At 47.4% G+C, this 16,336-nt stretch overlaps 2 protein-coding genes across 8 annotated transcripts in view; one reads left to right on the forward strand and one right to left on the reverse strand.

Annotated features, from left to right (window-relative positions):
• Positions 1–12,053, forward strand: part of focad (focadhesin) — a 27,211-nt gene extending 15,158 nt beyond the window's left edge. For 2 of the 3 annotated variants that reach the window (XM_069723216.1, XM_069723218.1), the window contains exons 15-44: positions 147–273; positions 417–551; positions 1,361–1,411; positions 1,565–1,648; positions 1,893–2,034; positions 2,146–2,334; positions 2,466–2,587; positions 3,208–3,300; positions 3,554–3,642; positions 3,985–4,026; positions 4,144–4,252; positions 4,392–4,508; positions 5,120–5,358; positions 5,484–5,573; positions 6,120–6,267; positions 6,603–6,722; positions 7,128–7,250; positions 7,382–7,459; positions 7,656–7,727; positions 7,847–7,949; positions 8,025–8,105; positions 8,184–8,312; positions 8,390–8,505; positions 8,609–8,869; positions 9,080–9,169; positions 9,264–9,441; positions 9,508–9,605; positions 10,567–10,818; positions 10,908–10,983; positions 11,963–12,053. In XM_069723216.1, the coding sequence (XP_069579317.1) occupies positions 147–273; positions 417–551; positions 1,361–1,411; positions 1,565–1,648; positions 1,893–2,034; positions 2,146–2,334; positions 2,466–2,587; positions 3,208–3,300; positions 3,554–3,642; positions 3,985–4,026; positions 4,144–4,252; positions 4,392–4,508; positions 5,120–5,358; positions 5,484–5,573; positions 6,120–6,267; positions 6,603–6,722; positions 7,128–7,250; positions 7,382–7,459; positions 7,656–7,727; positions 7,847–7,949; positions 8,025–8,105; positions 8,184–8,312; positions 8,390–8,505; positions 8,609–8,869; positions 9,080–9,169; positions 9,264–9,441; positions 9,508–9,605; positions 10,567–10,818; positions 10,908–10,983; positions 11,963–12,036 (3,628 nt within the window). In that variant the 3' untranslated portion in view covers positions 12,037–12,053. The remainder of the gene's footprint in view (positions 1–146; positions 274–416; positions 552–1,360; positions 1,412–1,564; positions 1,649–1,892; positions 2,035–2,145; positions 2,335–2,465; positions 2,588–3,207; positions 3,301–3,553; positions 3,643–3,984; positions 4,027–4,143; positions 4,253–4,391; positions 4,509–5,119; positions 5,359–5,483; positions 5,574–6,119; positions 6,268–6,602; positions 6,723–7,127; positions 7,251–7,381; positions 7,460–7,655; positions 7,728–7,846; positions 7,950–8,024; positions 8,106–8,183; positions 8,313–8,389; positions 8,506–8,608; positions 8,870–9,079; positions 9,170–9,263; positions 9,442–9,507; positions 9,606–10,566; positions 10,819–10,907; positions 10,984–11,962) is intronic. The other variant, XM_069723219.1, reaches the window with a different exon arrangement.
• On the reverse strand, positions 11,836–16,170 carry hacd4 (3-hydroxyacyl-CoA dehydratase 4). 5 transcript variants are annotated; one of them, XM_069723237.1, is made up of 7 exons: positions 15,807–16,170; positions 14,819–14,925; positions 14,515–14,642; positions 14,301–14,410; positions 13,860–13,966; positions 13,315–13,434; positions 11,836–12,350 (listed from the first exon to the last, which is right to left on the reverse strand). In XM_069723237.1, the coding sequence occupies exons 1-7, from the start codon at positions 15,965–15,967 to the stop codon at positions 12,268–12,270; spliced, it is 816 nt and encodes a 271-aa protein (XP_069579338.1). In that variant the 5' UTR covers positions 15,968–16,170; the 3' UTR covers positions 11,836–12,267. The 5 variants fall into 5 exon arrangements, with proteins under 5 accessions (XP_069579338.1, XP_069579335.1, XP_069579337.1 ...); XM_069723234.1 differs by having other exon boundaries at positions 13,832–13,966; XM_069723236.1 differs by having other exon boundaries at positions 14,301–14,434.
• Between the last annotated feature and the right edge of the window lie 166 nt (positions 16,171–16,336).

Consider the following 16,336-nt stretch of genomic DNA (forward strand, 5'->3'; position numbering starts at 1 on the left):
TGTGAACTGGATAAATTAATATAATAGAATACATACTGATCAGACTTGTGTGGGTGTGTCTCTCTCTCTCTCTCTCTCTCTCTCTCTCTGTGTGTGTCTGTTTGTGCGTGCGTGCGTGCGTGCGTGCATGTGTGTGTGTGTGTCAGGCCTTACCAGCATGGAGGAGACATGTTGTCTGCCGTCTCCGTCACCCTGCAGCGGTGCAGCCGATCCGACCTGGCGTCTCCGGCCTCTCTGGCCCTGCAGGGCCTCCAGGAACTGTGTCGAGCAGAGGTCGGTGTTGGACGGGACCGCGGGCCGTTTTCTGGGTCGTTGTAGAGTGAAACCCAGAATATTTAGTTTCTGTTGGTTGAACGTGCAGCAGACTGGACCTTAAAGTGTGGACGTCAATGTGCTGAACTCTTGTTGTCTCCCAGGTAGTGGACATGATCTCCACGTGGAGGACTCTCGGGCCGGTTCTGAGCTGCGACTCCCGTCCTGCGATGGTTAAAACCATCGCTGAGCTTCTGGCTCTGGTTCCACAGCTCACCGTCAAGTCCGAGGACTACGAGGTACTTTATTTCATTCATTAATGTGTTTGGAGCACAGTCGAAGCTTAAAAGTAGATTTACAGTCCAAACATAAAACCCATAATTTAGCAGAATATTTCAGGATTATATATATTATTTCATAAATGATTCTTATCAGCTAATGATCATTAATGCATTATTAGTAAAGGTGGGAACCAGAGTTTGTTTACATTAATTTACATCCTGCTGTGAAGTTTGTGGTAAAATAAAGTTTCCTCTCCAACGAGTTTTTTATTTTTTATGCATCAGTCTGAATCAGCAAAGTAACAAAAGTTGTCAAATAAATTAAAGCACAATATTTAAAGTAGCAGAAACTGTAAATACTGAAGTCGAAAAGCCTCCAAACTACAGGACAGAACAAGTAGATGTATTCAGAGCAGTTTATCCTCCAGTGGAACAGTGAATATACCGCCCCCCACAGGAAACACACAGTAACTACATGTCTGACTTTATGACATCTGTTTTACTGTATAGAAAATTATTATATTTATATATTTGAGTGATTGTTGTGTGTTTGTGATGGTGCGCATAAAGCTCAGTGAATGAGTAACTACACAGGGAGCAAAATACAACAAAGATGTTTTCTGATAAAGAATTAATAAAAACAATATGTAACAGCATGCATCATGTAAAAGTGTAATAATGTCAAGAATATGAATAATTGTGTTTATGTAATATGTCATGTTAAAAGTGATGAGTTCACAGAAAAATTCTACTTTTCTAACAACAATTAAAAGAAGAATTTAATTCTGTAACTCTAAAAGATTCTTTTTATCTGTTTGTTTCCTCAGAAACTGAAAGAAGAGGTGGTCAGCTTCCTCTGGAGCTACGCTGTGAGCAAGGTGTGTGTGTGTGTGTGTGTGTGTGTGTGTGTGTGTGTGTGTGTGTGTGTGTGTGTGTGTGTGTGTGTGTGTGTGTGTGTGTGTGTGTGTGTGTGTGTGTGTGTGTGTGTGTGTGTGTGTAAAACACTGACTCAGCTGTCTCCTCTCTAACAGGATCCAGAGGTGGCCAGCTGTGGCTACAAGGCTCTGTCAGAGTTTCCTGAAGCGGTCCACAACGTAACTCTGCTTCCTGATGCAGTAAGAGAAGCACACACACACACACACACACACACACACACACACACACACACACACACACACACACACACACACACACACACACACACACACACACACACACACACACACACACACACACACACACACACACACACACACACAGAGAGCCTTCTGTAGCTGTTTTTATATCAAAGATCACATGATGCAAAGAATCACGATCTGATCTGATTGATCTGATCTGATTGATCTGATTGATCTTCAGGCCCGACCAGCTTCAAAGCTCGCTGAAAAGGAGGATGACGATGACCAGAGTGAGGAGAAGGAGGAAGAGGAGAAGGATCTCTCCATCCCCGGCTCATCTTACATGAAGTTGATGGCTCTCACCTGCACGTCTGTTCTGCCAGGTAAACCACACCTGTGATGTCATCAGATGACATCGTTCACTCCTCTCCTCTGTAGATGACTCCTCCTCACAGACGCTCATCCTCCTGCTGCTTCTTCTTCTTTTGCTGCAGCCTTCGAGCTCTTCCTCACGTCGCTGGTGAAGCAGGAGATGAGCCAGATGCCTCGGGGGGTGTACTTCAGCGCCCTGAGGGGGGGCGGTCTGCGCTCGGGTCAGGGGAAGACGGTGGCAGGGATCCCAGCGTTCATGCTGAGGACGTATGAGAAGAACAAGCAGCCGGGCCTAAAGCCTGGTCTGGCAGGTGATGTCATTTCTACTGTTCCAACGATCTGATGTGTCAGCAGGAACGTTCCAATGATCTGATATCTCCTCTTCCTGCTCCTCCTGCTCCTGATCCTCCTCCTCTTTCTCCTCCTCCTCCGTGTGATGCAGCTGGACTCCTGCTGTGCTATGAGCTGCCGGTGCAGACGGACCGAGACGGCCGACCGATCGATCGCTTCCTCGTCAGCCGCAGCCGCAGCTTCCAGCAGACACTGACGGCGCTGGTTCATGAGGTACCGTCCTGGTTCATGAGGTACCGTCCTGGTTCATGAGGTACCGTCCTGGTTCATGAGGTACGGTGCCGGTTCATGAGGTACGGTGCCGGTTCATGAGGTACCGTCCTGGTTCACGAGGTACCGTTCATGAGGTACCGTCCTGGTTCATGAGGTACCGTCCTGGTTCATGAGGTACGGTGCCGGTTCATGGAGGTACTGGTTCGTCCTGAGGTACCGTCCTGGTTCATGAGGTACGGTGCTGGTTCATGAGGTACCGTCCTGGTTCATGAGGTACCGTCCTGGTTCATGAGGTACGGTGCCGGTTCATGAGGTACCGTCCTGGTTCATGAGGTACCGTCCTGGTTCATGAGGTACGGTGCCGGTTCATGAGGTACCGTCCTGGTTCATGAGGTACCGTTCATGAGGTACCGTCCTGGTTCATGAGGTACGGTTCATGAGGTACCGTCCTGGTTCATGAGGTACCGTCCTGGTTCATGAGGTACGGTGCTGGTTCATTAGGTACCGTCCTGGTTCATGTGGTACCGTTCATGAGGTACCGTCCTGGTTCATGAGGTACGGTGCTGGTTCATGAGGTAGCGCCGGTTCTTCCTCCTTCACTGTTTTGTTTGGTTGTGCAGGTGAACATTCAGCCCTCCGAGTGGCACCGTGCTCTCCTGCTGCCGCAGGCCTGGAGGGGCTTCATGAGCCGAGCCTTCCACGCCGTCCTGCAGGTTTGTGCTTCAGACCTGAACAACATTATAGAAAGGAAATGTTGATGACTTCACCCGTATTTAAGCTGCTTTAGAATCCATGAGAGGTTTGTAATATGTCTGGACCTTCGTTCCATGATGTGACAAATTTAGTTATCAGAGCAGCTTAAGAATACAGGAAGGAAAAAGATAAGTACACAAAAAGAAAATAAATGTGTATATATGCATAGAATATAATCATTTTTTTTGAAAGTGCCTTTTTATTTGTGTTCAGGGTCGACGTGCTGATTTGGAAATGCAGCAGAAACACGGCAAAGAAAATTCAGAGGAGCTGCAGTACCAACAGCACTGTGCCTGGCTGTGGTGACACACACACACACACACACACACACACACACACACACACACACACACACACACACACACACACACACAAACAAACCTGTTTAAATGTTTTATAAATGTACCAAAGAAGTATGAACAGTTCTTCAGAGACGCTGCAGTTTTCACTGCGTCGGCTTATTTATCTCAAAGGAAGGAAAAACAGGATTTAATCAACCTAAAGTCAGATTTTATGATGACTGATGAATGTTTAGATATTCATCAGCACAAAATATGAGCAACAAAAGAACACAGCAGAAGAAGAAGGTGACAGTTCCTCTGTTTCTTCCCCGTCATCCACCGGCCTCCTGTCCTGCGTCTCAGGGCCAGAGATCAGCTGGCCGACGTCCTCAGAGCGGCAACCAAGTGAGTTCAGATCCACAGGAGACGGAAGTGTTGAATGTGTTGATGTTCAGTGTTTGAATGAAAGCAGAAGTCGGTGGCCTCATGTCTCACTGCTGGATGCTTCTGTGTGGCCTTCAGGGACAGTCCCGTCGTTCAGGGGAACTCCATCCTGGCTCTGAGCGGCCTGGCTGCAGTCCTGGCTAAATATGAGAGCAACCTGCCGGCCGACGGCGACGGCAGCCTCGGGGTGAGACTTCTTCCTGAACACTGACGGGAGGGTTGTTGGTTTGTTCTGTGGACCTTCATCACCTTTTAAATCCAAGCCGTTAATCCACATTGAGATGACAGCGTGTGCAGAGATCCACAGGTGTGATTTGTCCCTGCAGGCGGGACCAGAGTTCGTGCCCACCGCCAGCTGGTTGTCCATGTTGCTGGACACCCTGCTCAGCATCAGCAGCAGCAGCTACAGACCCAGAGGACAGGTCTTCCCCTGGTTCCTGCACGTGAGTTTCAACCTCCTGGTTCGGGTCCGACTTAACTTTTACACTCCTCTGGTAGTCCTCTGTCTAGTAGATCAGTAAGTTCTGAGACTTCAGCTCGGACTACAGCAGGAAGATAAAACCCTGATGAGTAACTGGTGCAGATTTCATCTCTTGATCGTCATCACTTCCTGAGTTCCACACGTTTCTGTGAGAAGTGGAACTTGTTGATTTTCACCCTCGAACCTGCAGCCTGTTTGGACTGCAGTTCTCCGTTCAACCAGCAGGCGGCATCGAGTTACTTTATTGAGACTACAGATGTGAAGAGTGCAGACAGACATGTTGCTGAATCAGATGTGATGTTGGGTTGTTGAGATGAGCGCTGCCTGTCTGTAAAAGCAGATTCTGGTTCCTCGTCTACTTCCTGTAGGTGTGTTGATAACGTTGTTTTATACCTGAGGACGTGAACACCTGTCTGCTGGCTTCCTCTCTCACCTCCACAAAACATCACAGCGTGTCCACGTCTCAGAAGAACAGACCACAACCCATCATGACACCTCCTTCCCCCTTCCCCCCCTCCTCTTCCTCCTCCTTCTCCTTCTCTTCTTCTTCTTCTTCCTCCTCCTCCTCCTCAGCGCTCCTACTCCGGGGAGAACACGGCGAGTGCCATCGCCCGCTCCTGTGCCAGCCTGGCGTTGTCCCTGCTGGTTCCGGTTCTGACGGTGTGGCAGCGTGACAGTCTGCCTCAGGTGGTCTCGGCGCTGCAGGCCGGTCTGCCGGGCTCCTCCACCGCCGACGACTCCCAGGCGGTCCAGTTCCACTCGGGGCTGGCGCTGGGCATGGTGCTGTCCGGTCTGCAGCACCAGCGCCTCAGGTACACACACACACACACACACACACACACACACACACACACACACACACACACACACACACACACACACACACACACACACAGTCCTGTCTCTGAGCCTCTGTCTGTCTGTCTCTGCTGTCCAGTGACGTCTCGGCCCAGAAGGACACCGACCTCCTCGTCAGCTCTCTGGAGGCTTTAGAAAGCTGCTCCTTCAACCCCGACCTGGAATACAAGTCAGTGCTCAGAGTTCAGACACGACTTCCACACCATGTTTATGTACACACACACACACAGGTGCATGTTTATGTACACACACACACACACACACACACACACACACACACACACACACACACACACACACACACACACACACACACACACACACACACACACACACAGGTGCATGTGTGTAACTACCATGCAGACCTGTTGACACTTGTTGTCTTCATATTAAATGACAGCGGAGTGTCGTACAGCAGCTGAGAGCCTGAAGGAGCTGCAGAGATCAATACCAAATATAATATGTCCTTTAATTTGCTTCTTTATAGTTTCACTATTTAAACAATTTAAATATAACAGAAAATATGAATATTAAATTGTTAGTGCAGCTTGATTAGAATATATAAATACAGGATGATGAGTGACGGTACAGTTGGAGTTTGTGAATCTGTCCTCTGAATGTGTCGGTGCACCTGCTCAGGTGAGCTTCTAGACATTTACTCGCCCCTTTTCTTCCTCCTCCTCCTCCTCCTCCCCCTCCTCCTCCTCCTCCTCAGCACCGGCTGCATGCTGGGTCTAGGGATGGTTCTGGCGGCTATCTGCAGCAGTGGACAGGCGGACCAACACGTCCATGTCAGGCAAACTCTGGACAGACTGCTGTCCAACCTGCAGGACAGCGGCGGACGGGGACGCATGGTGCAGGAGGTACCAAGTTCCCTCCATGTTGTCGGTAACAGAATTATGTTCACCGTTACAGAACAGCAGCATTAGATCACCATGTGGTTCGGTTGAGTTCATGAATCTGGATTTGACAGCGGTTCTTATTTCACTACATTGTGTGCTGACATGCTGCAGACTCCTCAACAAAGTGTCTGATCAGGAACATTAAGTGTTCTTTGAAGGGAAAAATAGTAAACGTGTAAAAAGCAGTGAAGATAGCAGAAAGTAAAAGACAGAACAGCGAATGTGCCGAACACCGTGACCGTCGTCGTGTTGGCACACTTGGATTTATTTTTTTAACACCATGTTCACCTGTGCAGGTGTTGGCGTACTCTGTGGCGTGTGTGGGCGTCTCCGCCTTCAGCGGAGGTCTCATCGATGCTGCCAAGGCGGAGGAGGTGATGAACACCCTGCGCACCCTGACGGAGGAGAGCCAGCAGGTCAGCAGGTTGAGATCCATCATCTGATTGATTGTTTTCGTTTCTGTCAAAGACAGACGAGACGATCAGCTGTGGATCGACTGCGTGTTACCAGAACAACCAGATCATGTTCATGTCAGAAAGGCCGAGTGGACTGACGACACCATCCTTCCATCATCTAGAGTTCTTGATCCATAAAAAGAGGAACCAGAAGTTTAAGTTTCAGGACCTCCTCATTTACTATTTAAACTTTGCTGCTGTGGCTAAAATTAAAAAAAACACAGACAATAAATGCTGTTGTTGTTTTTGTATTTTGCAGTAATAGACAGTTTTTTTTCTTCTATTTTTATATGGAAAACGGCTCTTTTTCTGTTTTGACAAACAAAGATTATTAAGACAACCCACCCCCCCTCTCCATGTGTCCAGACCCCCGGCTTCTCCCTGGCTCTGGGGTTGGTGGTCCACGGCCTGTCGGTGTCCGGCCACGGGAAAGCGGAGGACGTCCAGCCTCGTCTGCTGGCTGCCTGGATCAAGATCCTCCTGGCTGAGGTACCACGGATATTTAGAGATATATTTAGAAATGTCAACCGAAATGAAGAGAAATGTCTCTCAAGCTGAATCTAAACATGATGAACCACATTTCCTCATCTTGTTTGTGTATTTCTGTCTTCATGTTTCAGGGCTGTCCCACCATGCAGAGACTGGCTGCTGTCAACGGCCTGGTGGCTGCCGTGGGGTCAGAGACGTACCTGGTTCAGGTGAGATGACGCCAGAGACTCTGGCAGTGGGTCTTTTCTGTTCCTGAAGACATTTTGACATTGGACGGGTATAATTTATAAAATAAAAGACATCTCAGCTTCCTGATATTGTTGACGCTGACTCACCGTCATGATATAACCAGAGACATCATTAATGTCATTACAAACCCTGTCACTGAGGTGTTTCTGTCTGCAGCTGAAGACGGGGTCGGAGCTCTCGTCTCAGCAGCAGAGCCGACTGAATGAGGTCATCCGGGCCGTCACACAGGTGAGTGCAGCTCTACCTGCTGCCTATTCTTCTTTACGTCCACATCATAAATACCGTGTGGAGCTCCAGTCATGATGTTTGCCAAGCAGCCGTCTCTGAGTTTGTCTTCTCTTCTGCAGATTGTCACCTTCTCCGGAGCCATCGGTTTGCAGTCCAACAGCGCCTGCTTGGTGGGTCACCTGCATCTGGCCCACATGTCCAGCAGCCACACTCACACAGCAGGTAACAGGTGGATGTGTGAAGACACCTCTCAGATGGTGATGAAGATGAATCTAAACATCATTTTCCTTGTCTCAGTTCCTCAGGATTTCAGTTACCTGCCGGAGAAGAGCATCATCAGGTCCGTCGCTGACTTCATCACCGAGGCTGGAAAGAAAGGTTTGTGGACTTCTACAGCTCTGAGTTTACAGCTCGGTCCTTTTAAACATCACATGTTCTGTCCCCCGGTGGGTCCAGGTCCGGAGGTCTCTCCTGCAGCTCTGGTCCGGACCGCTCTCACCTCGTTGGCGTCAGTAGGAGCCAGTTTCCAGTTTCCTCCCATCAACTGGAGCGCCGTCTTGTCTCCTCTGATGCGGCTCGGCTTCGGTAGGAGCTCTCCCTCTTTATATCTTCATGTTTTCTGTGTGACAGCACTGAGATCGGTGGGTTTCTGCATCTGACAGGAGAGGAGGTGCAGCATCAGTGTGTGGTGCTGGCAGCGGGTCAAGCTCAGTCTTCACAAAGCGCTGCTCTCTTTCTGGGCTCCTGGCTGTCTCCTCCCCTCGTGCTCGGTCTCAGTGTGAGTTCTCCATGACTTCATTGAATAATTCCTGAAGTCCCGATCGCTTCACAATGTGCTGTAAATCAAAATAACCAGTCTGAGATGGGTTTGTCTCCTCCAGCACCAGACCCGGGCCCACCTGTACGAGACCCTGGGCTCGTGGATGAAGCACGTGGCCGAGGATAAGTTCCAGGTGTACCTGGAGAGTCTGGGCCTGCAGCAGTTCCAGGACGACCTCCGACCCCAGCGGCTGTCCCTGTGCGGCTCTGTGCTGCGGGGCCTCGCTCAGGCCATGGCCCTCCCCAACCCCCCCAACAACTACTGGACCAGCCTGTGCTCCACCACCGAGAGGATCTTCAGCCGGCTGCCCGACCACGTCCAGGTGCAGTCTGAGCGCTTTGGTTGATAAAGTTTAGATTTTAGACGACCTTTTAATGGCTCGTATTACAGTCGTCGGCACCGGTACAAGTCAAAGTCAACTTTGACCATTTGTACAAGACATACAGAGAAATATTGTTTGTCACAGTCCCACGGTGTGCACAAATAAAAAGATAAAACACGAAAAGTGTAAATATGTTTTTATTTGTTTCAGGATAATGAGGTGGATTTGTACGTGGGCGTCGCCAAGTGTCTGTCTGAGATGTCGGACACAGAGATCGACAGGATCGCTCGAGTCTCAGAGGTCCAAACCTGTTTAACATGTTTGTTAAATAACATCAGCTGTTTAACACGTTTATTAATAAAATCATCTGTTTAACATGTTCTGTGCCGGTCAGGACCAGATGGAAAAGTCCTGCTTCGTCCTGTCTTACCTGACCTCCCGGGGAAGAGTTCCCCTCCTGGGCCTCAATGATGTCATCGCAGGGGTGCTCCGTGGTTGGCCGAGTCGCAGGGTGGGCTGGCTCCTCCTGCAGACTTTTTACCAGTGTCGCCTGGCCGCCAGCTCCAACACAGGTCAGAGTTTTTTTGATCCAGTGATGAGTCAGCATGTCAAGCCTGTCTGACGCTCGTGTGTTTCAGGTGTTTCCAAACGAATGGAGTGGCTGCTGGAGCTGATGGGACACATCAGAAATGTTGCTTACGGCACCGCCTCCGTCACATGTGGAGACACCAAACAGGTACGTCAGTGCTGAAGGTCTGTGGGGGGGTAGTTCCCTGTCTGTCAGGGTGTTATCAGAATATCTTTAAATGACATCATATTTCCTACCTGCCCAGTGGAGGACGAGGTTCAATGATAGAAGACGAAAACCTGCGTCTTATAAACACTGACATTAATTAAACGAACCATTTTGAGGAGTGAACAGAAGTAAATTATTCACTCTTAAAGCACCCAATGCAACTTATTTATTAACAACACTGATGAAGAGCAATGTGCTCCAAACGTCACCGATGTTGTGTGTTAATAAATAAATACATGTTGTGATATTAATTAATAAACTGGTGTTAGTAAATAAACTGCATCGGGAGTGTGTAATTTACTTTTCAATACTTTTAATTCAATGAACTAAGCTGCTCTGTTTGTCAACTGCTTTAACCTTTAGTGTGTAAATGACTTTGTGGTCTTACACAGCTGGTAAATTAATAAACCATGAGAAGATAAAAGACGTTTGAATATTTACCTCTTAATGTGTAATTTAATTCCATTAATTTGTTCCTTTTATATCTTATGGTTGAAATCAGTTGCTGCGTCATGACACGCACAAACTGATTAGATTCACATCTAATTCAACAGGCAAGAGTCAGCTTACTTTTTCTTATGATTATTTATCTTGTTTTAATTATTTTTGTAAGAGGGATTACATATGCAGAACATCCATATTTTGGATCAGTCTGTTTTTTGTGGCAAATAACAAAATGACACCAGAACTGCACGAAAATATCAACTCTGTTCGAGTGCAGAAAAAAAAACCTTTACACGGTACCAACGGCAGTACCAACCGCTGTACCAAACATGGTACCAAACTGCATCTCCACTTGGAAACCCACTGAGACCGGGTCTGTGCCTGTAAGAGAGTGTTGTGTTGTCATTTTGTGACGCAATAACTAAGACTGAAAGTTGACTTCCTGTTTCCCCTGCAGGCCACAGACTTCCTGTTCCAGCTCTTTGCCGCTGCAGTGGTTTCCTGGGGCGACCACTCCATGCCCCTTCTCTTCGGCATCAGGGCTCAGTGGTTTCCGTGGCAACCGGACGCCAAGCCTCCAGCTCTGACTCACGGTCTGTACGGAGAGGAGTCGCTCGCCGACCACGCCCTGCCGCGGTGCATGCTGGGAATGAGCCGCAGCCTGCCGCTGCTCCTGGACAAGGAACCGTGGAGCGGACAGACGCACAAGGTCAGAGTTCACACCCACGTACCGATCCGGCTGGAGGTAAAGATCTGGCATTTGTTTCATGTGTGCGTGTGCGTATGTGTGTGTCTCAGTTCATAGACTGGCTGCTCAGCATCACAGAAGGACCTGAACAGAGTCTATCGGCGACGACCATCAGCACGGCCAGAGGTGAAGAACAGAAACACACCAGCTCATTTAAATAGTCAAACTTTCACTTTCTGCCTTTTGTCACAAAGAAAATGTAAAAACGCTCGTAAACGGAACGCATCACCTCGACGTGCACCGAGCAGGAAGAAGCAGCTGCAACCTTCATGACGTTAACGTGACCGCCGGTACGTGAACATCTGTGATGTCACCACGGACCTGAAGCTGGACCAGAGAAACATCAGCTTTGTATCAAACTCTGTAAACGGTCAACAGAGACCCTTGAAATGCTTCAGAAAGTTCTGATGACATCACATTTCAAGAGGGGCGGGGCTTCAGGGTCCAAGACCGAAGAAGGCGTCAGGTCAGGAGACACCAGCTGGGTTTTCTTTGTGTCTCTGTGAATTTGTCACCCAGAGTCAGACTGTCAACACCGAAACACTTACTGAGAACTACCTGGACTGTAGCCATGGCAACAGGCTTCATTAAAAAACACGCCCACTCACAGCGGTGAAAAGGAACCAGTGGAAATCACTGCATGGGCTCAGGAACAAAATGTGAAGTTTCTCTGCTCCAGTTTCAGGTCCGTGGTGACATCACAGATGTTCACGTACCAGCGGTCACGTTAACGTGTGGAACGAGAACAGTCGCGCAATATTTGGATTTTGCCTCATAAATGAAAGGAAAGCAACATTTTCTGTATTTATCATTCACATCAACTATCAGTTTATGTTCAAACAATAAACCAACTGATCAGGATTTAACTGGAGGGGTTCGGACAAGAATTGATTCTTGCAGAATCAGAATATCAAAATCAATATCTGGTAATAAAAACTTGAATGAGAAAATTATTTTGTTAAAAATAAGGAAAGTGACTTGTTGTAAAAGAAACTAACATTATATTTATTATTATATTTGTTGACAAGCTGCAGACGTTAGAGCTCCTGATTAGATTCAGTTCAGGTCTGAAACACTGTTGAAACCTGCTGATGTGTTGTTTCAGCTGCTCTTCTGGCCCTGAGGTCCTCCCCCGACTTCAGGAAGAAAGCCGTGTGGACCAGAGCTTACGGCTGGTAGCCCGGAGGAGCCGCACCATGCCGTTACCACGGTAACACGACGGGGGACCTCACAAACTCAACACCGGACATTGTGGACACAAAGATGGCTGCCGGGGAGCATTGAGACGTTTGTAGTCTTTAGAAGTTTGAACGGAAACTGCAGCTTTAGTCACGATACGGAGGAACGAGCTCCATCACAGGAAATAAAACTGGATTTCTACTGTCCGGAAACACTGTTCCACGAAACATGTCATTTCTTCTTCATCTTCTTGCTCCACCTCTCCAGGTGCTGCTGCCGCTCCTTTAGCAGCTGCCACACGGTGATACCGCCTCCTGAAAACAAGCAAAACACTCATTCTGCATTTCAGACGCAAAACTAACTCCTGAAAAACGACCGTCCTCTTTTTGTTTTTGTTCAAATATTGTCGACCTACAGATTCAGTGAGGTTCGGACGCATCGACTCATTCAAGGGGTTTCAGAACTGAAGAAATCAAAACTATAACAGGAAATTATGTTTTACATTTGGGATTCTTCAGTTCCCACCGGGAGCTTTGAATACAGCTTTTTTCCCAAATTAATTTTATTTATATATGACGCAAAATAGCAAAGTTGAGACCAATCATCGACCATCAGTGATGTCATCATCTATCAGTGATGTCATCTATCAGTGATGTCATCTATCAGTGATGTCATCATCCATCAGTGATGTCATCGTTGGTTTGTGAACGTTATGAATCCTCCAGTTCAGATTCTGTCCGTCACCATCTTTACTAGGTCGGAGCGGTTTGGAGCAGGAAGTGACCATATTTGGACGAGCTGGGGGAGGAGCCAGAGGTGGATCTGACCAATCTGATTGGAAACCTGACGATACTACGCCCCGCCCACCGATAGCTGTAACCTGACTGCACCGCAGGCCTGTCAATCAAACAGACACGCCCCCAAAAACAGGTCTTCTTGAATCTTCTTTTCTAATGAATGAGGGATTATTTTCAGATGGACCTCCAGAAAACTAAGAAGAAGGAGTGACTTTAGCTAACAACACCGAGATAACTGATGGACACATTTTATTCACTTTGGATTTGATGAGAGAAGTTGAATGGGAGTCTATGGAGCCGGAGGCTTTTTGGAGCCGACCTCTAGTGGCACTCGCTGGTATTGCATCTTAATGCACTTCCGCCTCATTTTTCAGGAGCTACGTCCACACTGGACTTCCTGGATTACAGCTGTACCTGAGGTGACACCACTCCCTGCTTTCTTTAACGCGGTGTTGCGGTCGGTCTGAATAACTCGTCTTACCGAGAGCGAGAACTGGCAGGTAGAGCACTCGTACGAAGGGCAGGTGGAGGTGTGGAGACGTGGTTGAATTGAGAGAAGCTGTGGGCTGAACGTACATCAGCGCCTGGTAGATGGTGGCACCTGAACAACACGGAGAGGCAGAGAGCAAGATGTTAAATTAATGATTCAATTAGTGTCTTTTTTAACTAAAAGAACATCGTCCGAAGTTTTTCCAAAGATTTGATGATGCAATAAGGCGGGTCAGCTGGTTTCTGTCGGTGATTGTTGACATCTTGGACTTGATCTTGTGATTCGTTTAAAGAAAGACAAACAAGACCAAGTTGTCCTCCTGCAGCCGAACTGAAATGTACTTCCCTCACACACTTCTGGACGTTTTATCTTCTGCTCTGCTGTGCCAACTCATTTCCTGTACACCCCCACCCCCCTCCATCCACACACACACACACACACACACACACACACACACACACACACACACACACACACACACACACACACACACACACACTTCCCTTACACAATGTATTCACAGTGTGATGCTTCACCTTCACTGGCGACCGACAGGATGTACAAAGGGATGCGGAGCGTGTAGCGAGTCCACAGCATGGCGGTGGACGGTCGGTCCAGGACACACAGCAACTCGTGAGGATACCTGTCAACACGCGTCACAATGTGAACCAACGTTTGGTGAAGGCACGCTGTTCTTCGGGCGCCATTTTTAAAACCTGACTCTGCAAACATTTTGGTTTGTTTGTGGCCGACAATAATGGAGACAGAGCATCACATCAATATTTATTCTCCTCATCAATAATGAACTCGTCTCATCTTCATGTGTTTCAAAGCTCTCATCTCTTCCTGAATTCTTTCTCATTCTGAGTCGGTCCCAGATGTGTAGAAACGTGTTCCAGCCTCAGCTTGCGGCGGTCAAACACCGGATCGTCCTGTTCGGGAGCGTTAATCGTCCTTTAAGATGAATGTTTTCGTACCGTAAGAGGTCCAGAATGTTCCACAGGAAGAACTGCACACAGACGGCCGGGTTACTGCGGATCTCCTCCAGGATGATGACCATGATCAGCAGGACGTTCTTCTCCAACACCTGGAAAAATATGACACGCACAGTCTATTAACATAGAGATTAAAACAATTTTGATAACATGATTAATAATGAAAGTCCACGAAGATTTGAGCTGTAAAACAGACTTGGATGAAGCGAGGAAGGAGTTTGGCTTTCTCAATCCCGTCTGCGATGTGGAAAAGTTCCAGGATGGAGAACAGCTGGCAGAGACTCATCACGAAGCCCACGGAGTAAAACGTGTCCGCTACAGCATCTGCAATGTAACATATATATATATATATAACATACAACATTCATCTTATTCCTGCAAACCAACAAGGATTTAAAGAGCTGCTGTTTCTTATTGAGCTTCAGTAGAATAAAGAGCATCCTTTCTAAGCTGGCTGGGCTTTTCATCCTGATTTAGAAGAACACTTATTAACTTCTGACCTTGACCGAACGTGAGGAACCTGGCGATGGTGTTGGACAGGATCCAGGTGTGACCACAGAACTGGAACAGATTGTAGGAGAAAATGTAGGCGAGCCTGAAGCTGAGCCTGCAAGACAAGAAAAAGGACCGGCTGTAGTCTGTTCAACTTAATGGGTTTTTGTATTTGTACATTCCTAATATGGGCGCCTGCCCAGGTGTAAACCAATATGTCCAACTTGGCTCAACTACACATTCATGTTTGCTCAGACACTTTTTTTTATGTAGTAGCAGGGTGGAAGAGTTCCAGTGCATTTGGTGCTCATTGGTTGAAGGCAGCTCCAAAGCTTTAACAATATAACTGGAGGTCAACAGGAAGAGAAAAGATTCCCTCTGCACACATTCAACAGGGTATCAGAGCATCTTCAGAAATACAGGCAAAAAAAAGGTTTTGTTTTATCAGAATATTTAACAAATATTTCCAGTCATTGAACAACAAAAAAGAAAAAACTATCATAGTGAAATAAAGATACGGACAGAAAATGAACACTGAACAGTTATTGGTACTTTTTAAAATGAATTGCTCCAACAAAATAAAAACTCACAGGTGCTTAATTTTCCTGAATTATCCATTAAATGAGTTTCAGTGCATAAAAAGCAGCTAATTGTACATCTTGCTGAAAGTCCTTTTATTTCAATCACATTTTAAACATTGAACTTTAACTTGAATTGAGGCGTCGTTACATAGAAGCATTTGGTTTTATTTGCAGTACATCTGAATACCGTGCAGATAGAAACAACCGCCCTCTCTGCCTCTGGTGGTTCCAGTGTTTTATGAGCTCATCTTGTCTGTAAAAGCTGCAAAATATCAAGAAACAACAAGAAAAATCCACCAGATCATTTTAGATTTAAAGTTTCCTCACAGTAAGTAAAGCTCTTTGTTCCTCCTGAAACTACACGACACGCCTTTCCTGTTGAGAGCTCTGCAACGCTCCTCCGGTACTCACTCACATTCTCCGTCCTTTCTTCTGCTGCCCCTTTTGTTCCACAGAGGAGAAGCGTTTTAATGTCCCTCCGGTGAGTTGGTGGAGGATCATGTTTCCAGGTGCAGTCGGAGGCTCCGTGCAGCCGTCCTCCTCCACCCGAACACGGACACCCGCCTGTCGTTTCATCCTCCTTCATGAGTGGAAGCAAGAAAAGAAATGATGCAACATCTGTTTTGAAGTTCTTCCTCAGGCCGATTGCAGCAAGTCTGACGAGTAGGAAGTGTTGGAATCACACACACACACGCACACGCACACTCACACACACACACACACACACACACACACACACACACACACACACACACACACACACACACACACACACACCTCCTGAGAAAACTACGAGCTGACTGCGAGCCAGGAACATCAGGCCGAGCAGAGACGAGGGAGGGAGCGGCCGGAGAACAATGACACACAGAACATGTATGTTCCTCAGAACATACATGTTCTGAAGAAAGGATTCCCAACCTGCGAAAGTCTGCTGTGTTCCAGGGA

Source organism: Brachyistius frenatus, unplaced genomic scaffold, assembly GCF_029030835.1.
Source record: "Brachyistius frenatus isolate BFR_SWC_R1_liver_20210118 unplaced genomic scaffold, ASM2903083v1 Contig_321, whole genome shotgun sequence".
NCBI classification, from domain to species: Eukaryota; Metazoa; Chordata; class Actinopteri; family Embiotocidae; genus Brachyistius; species Brachyistius frenatus.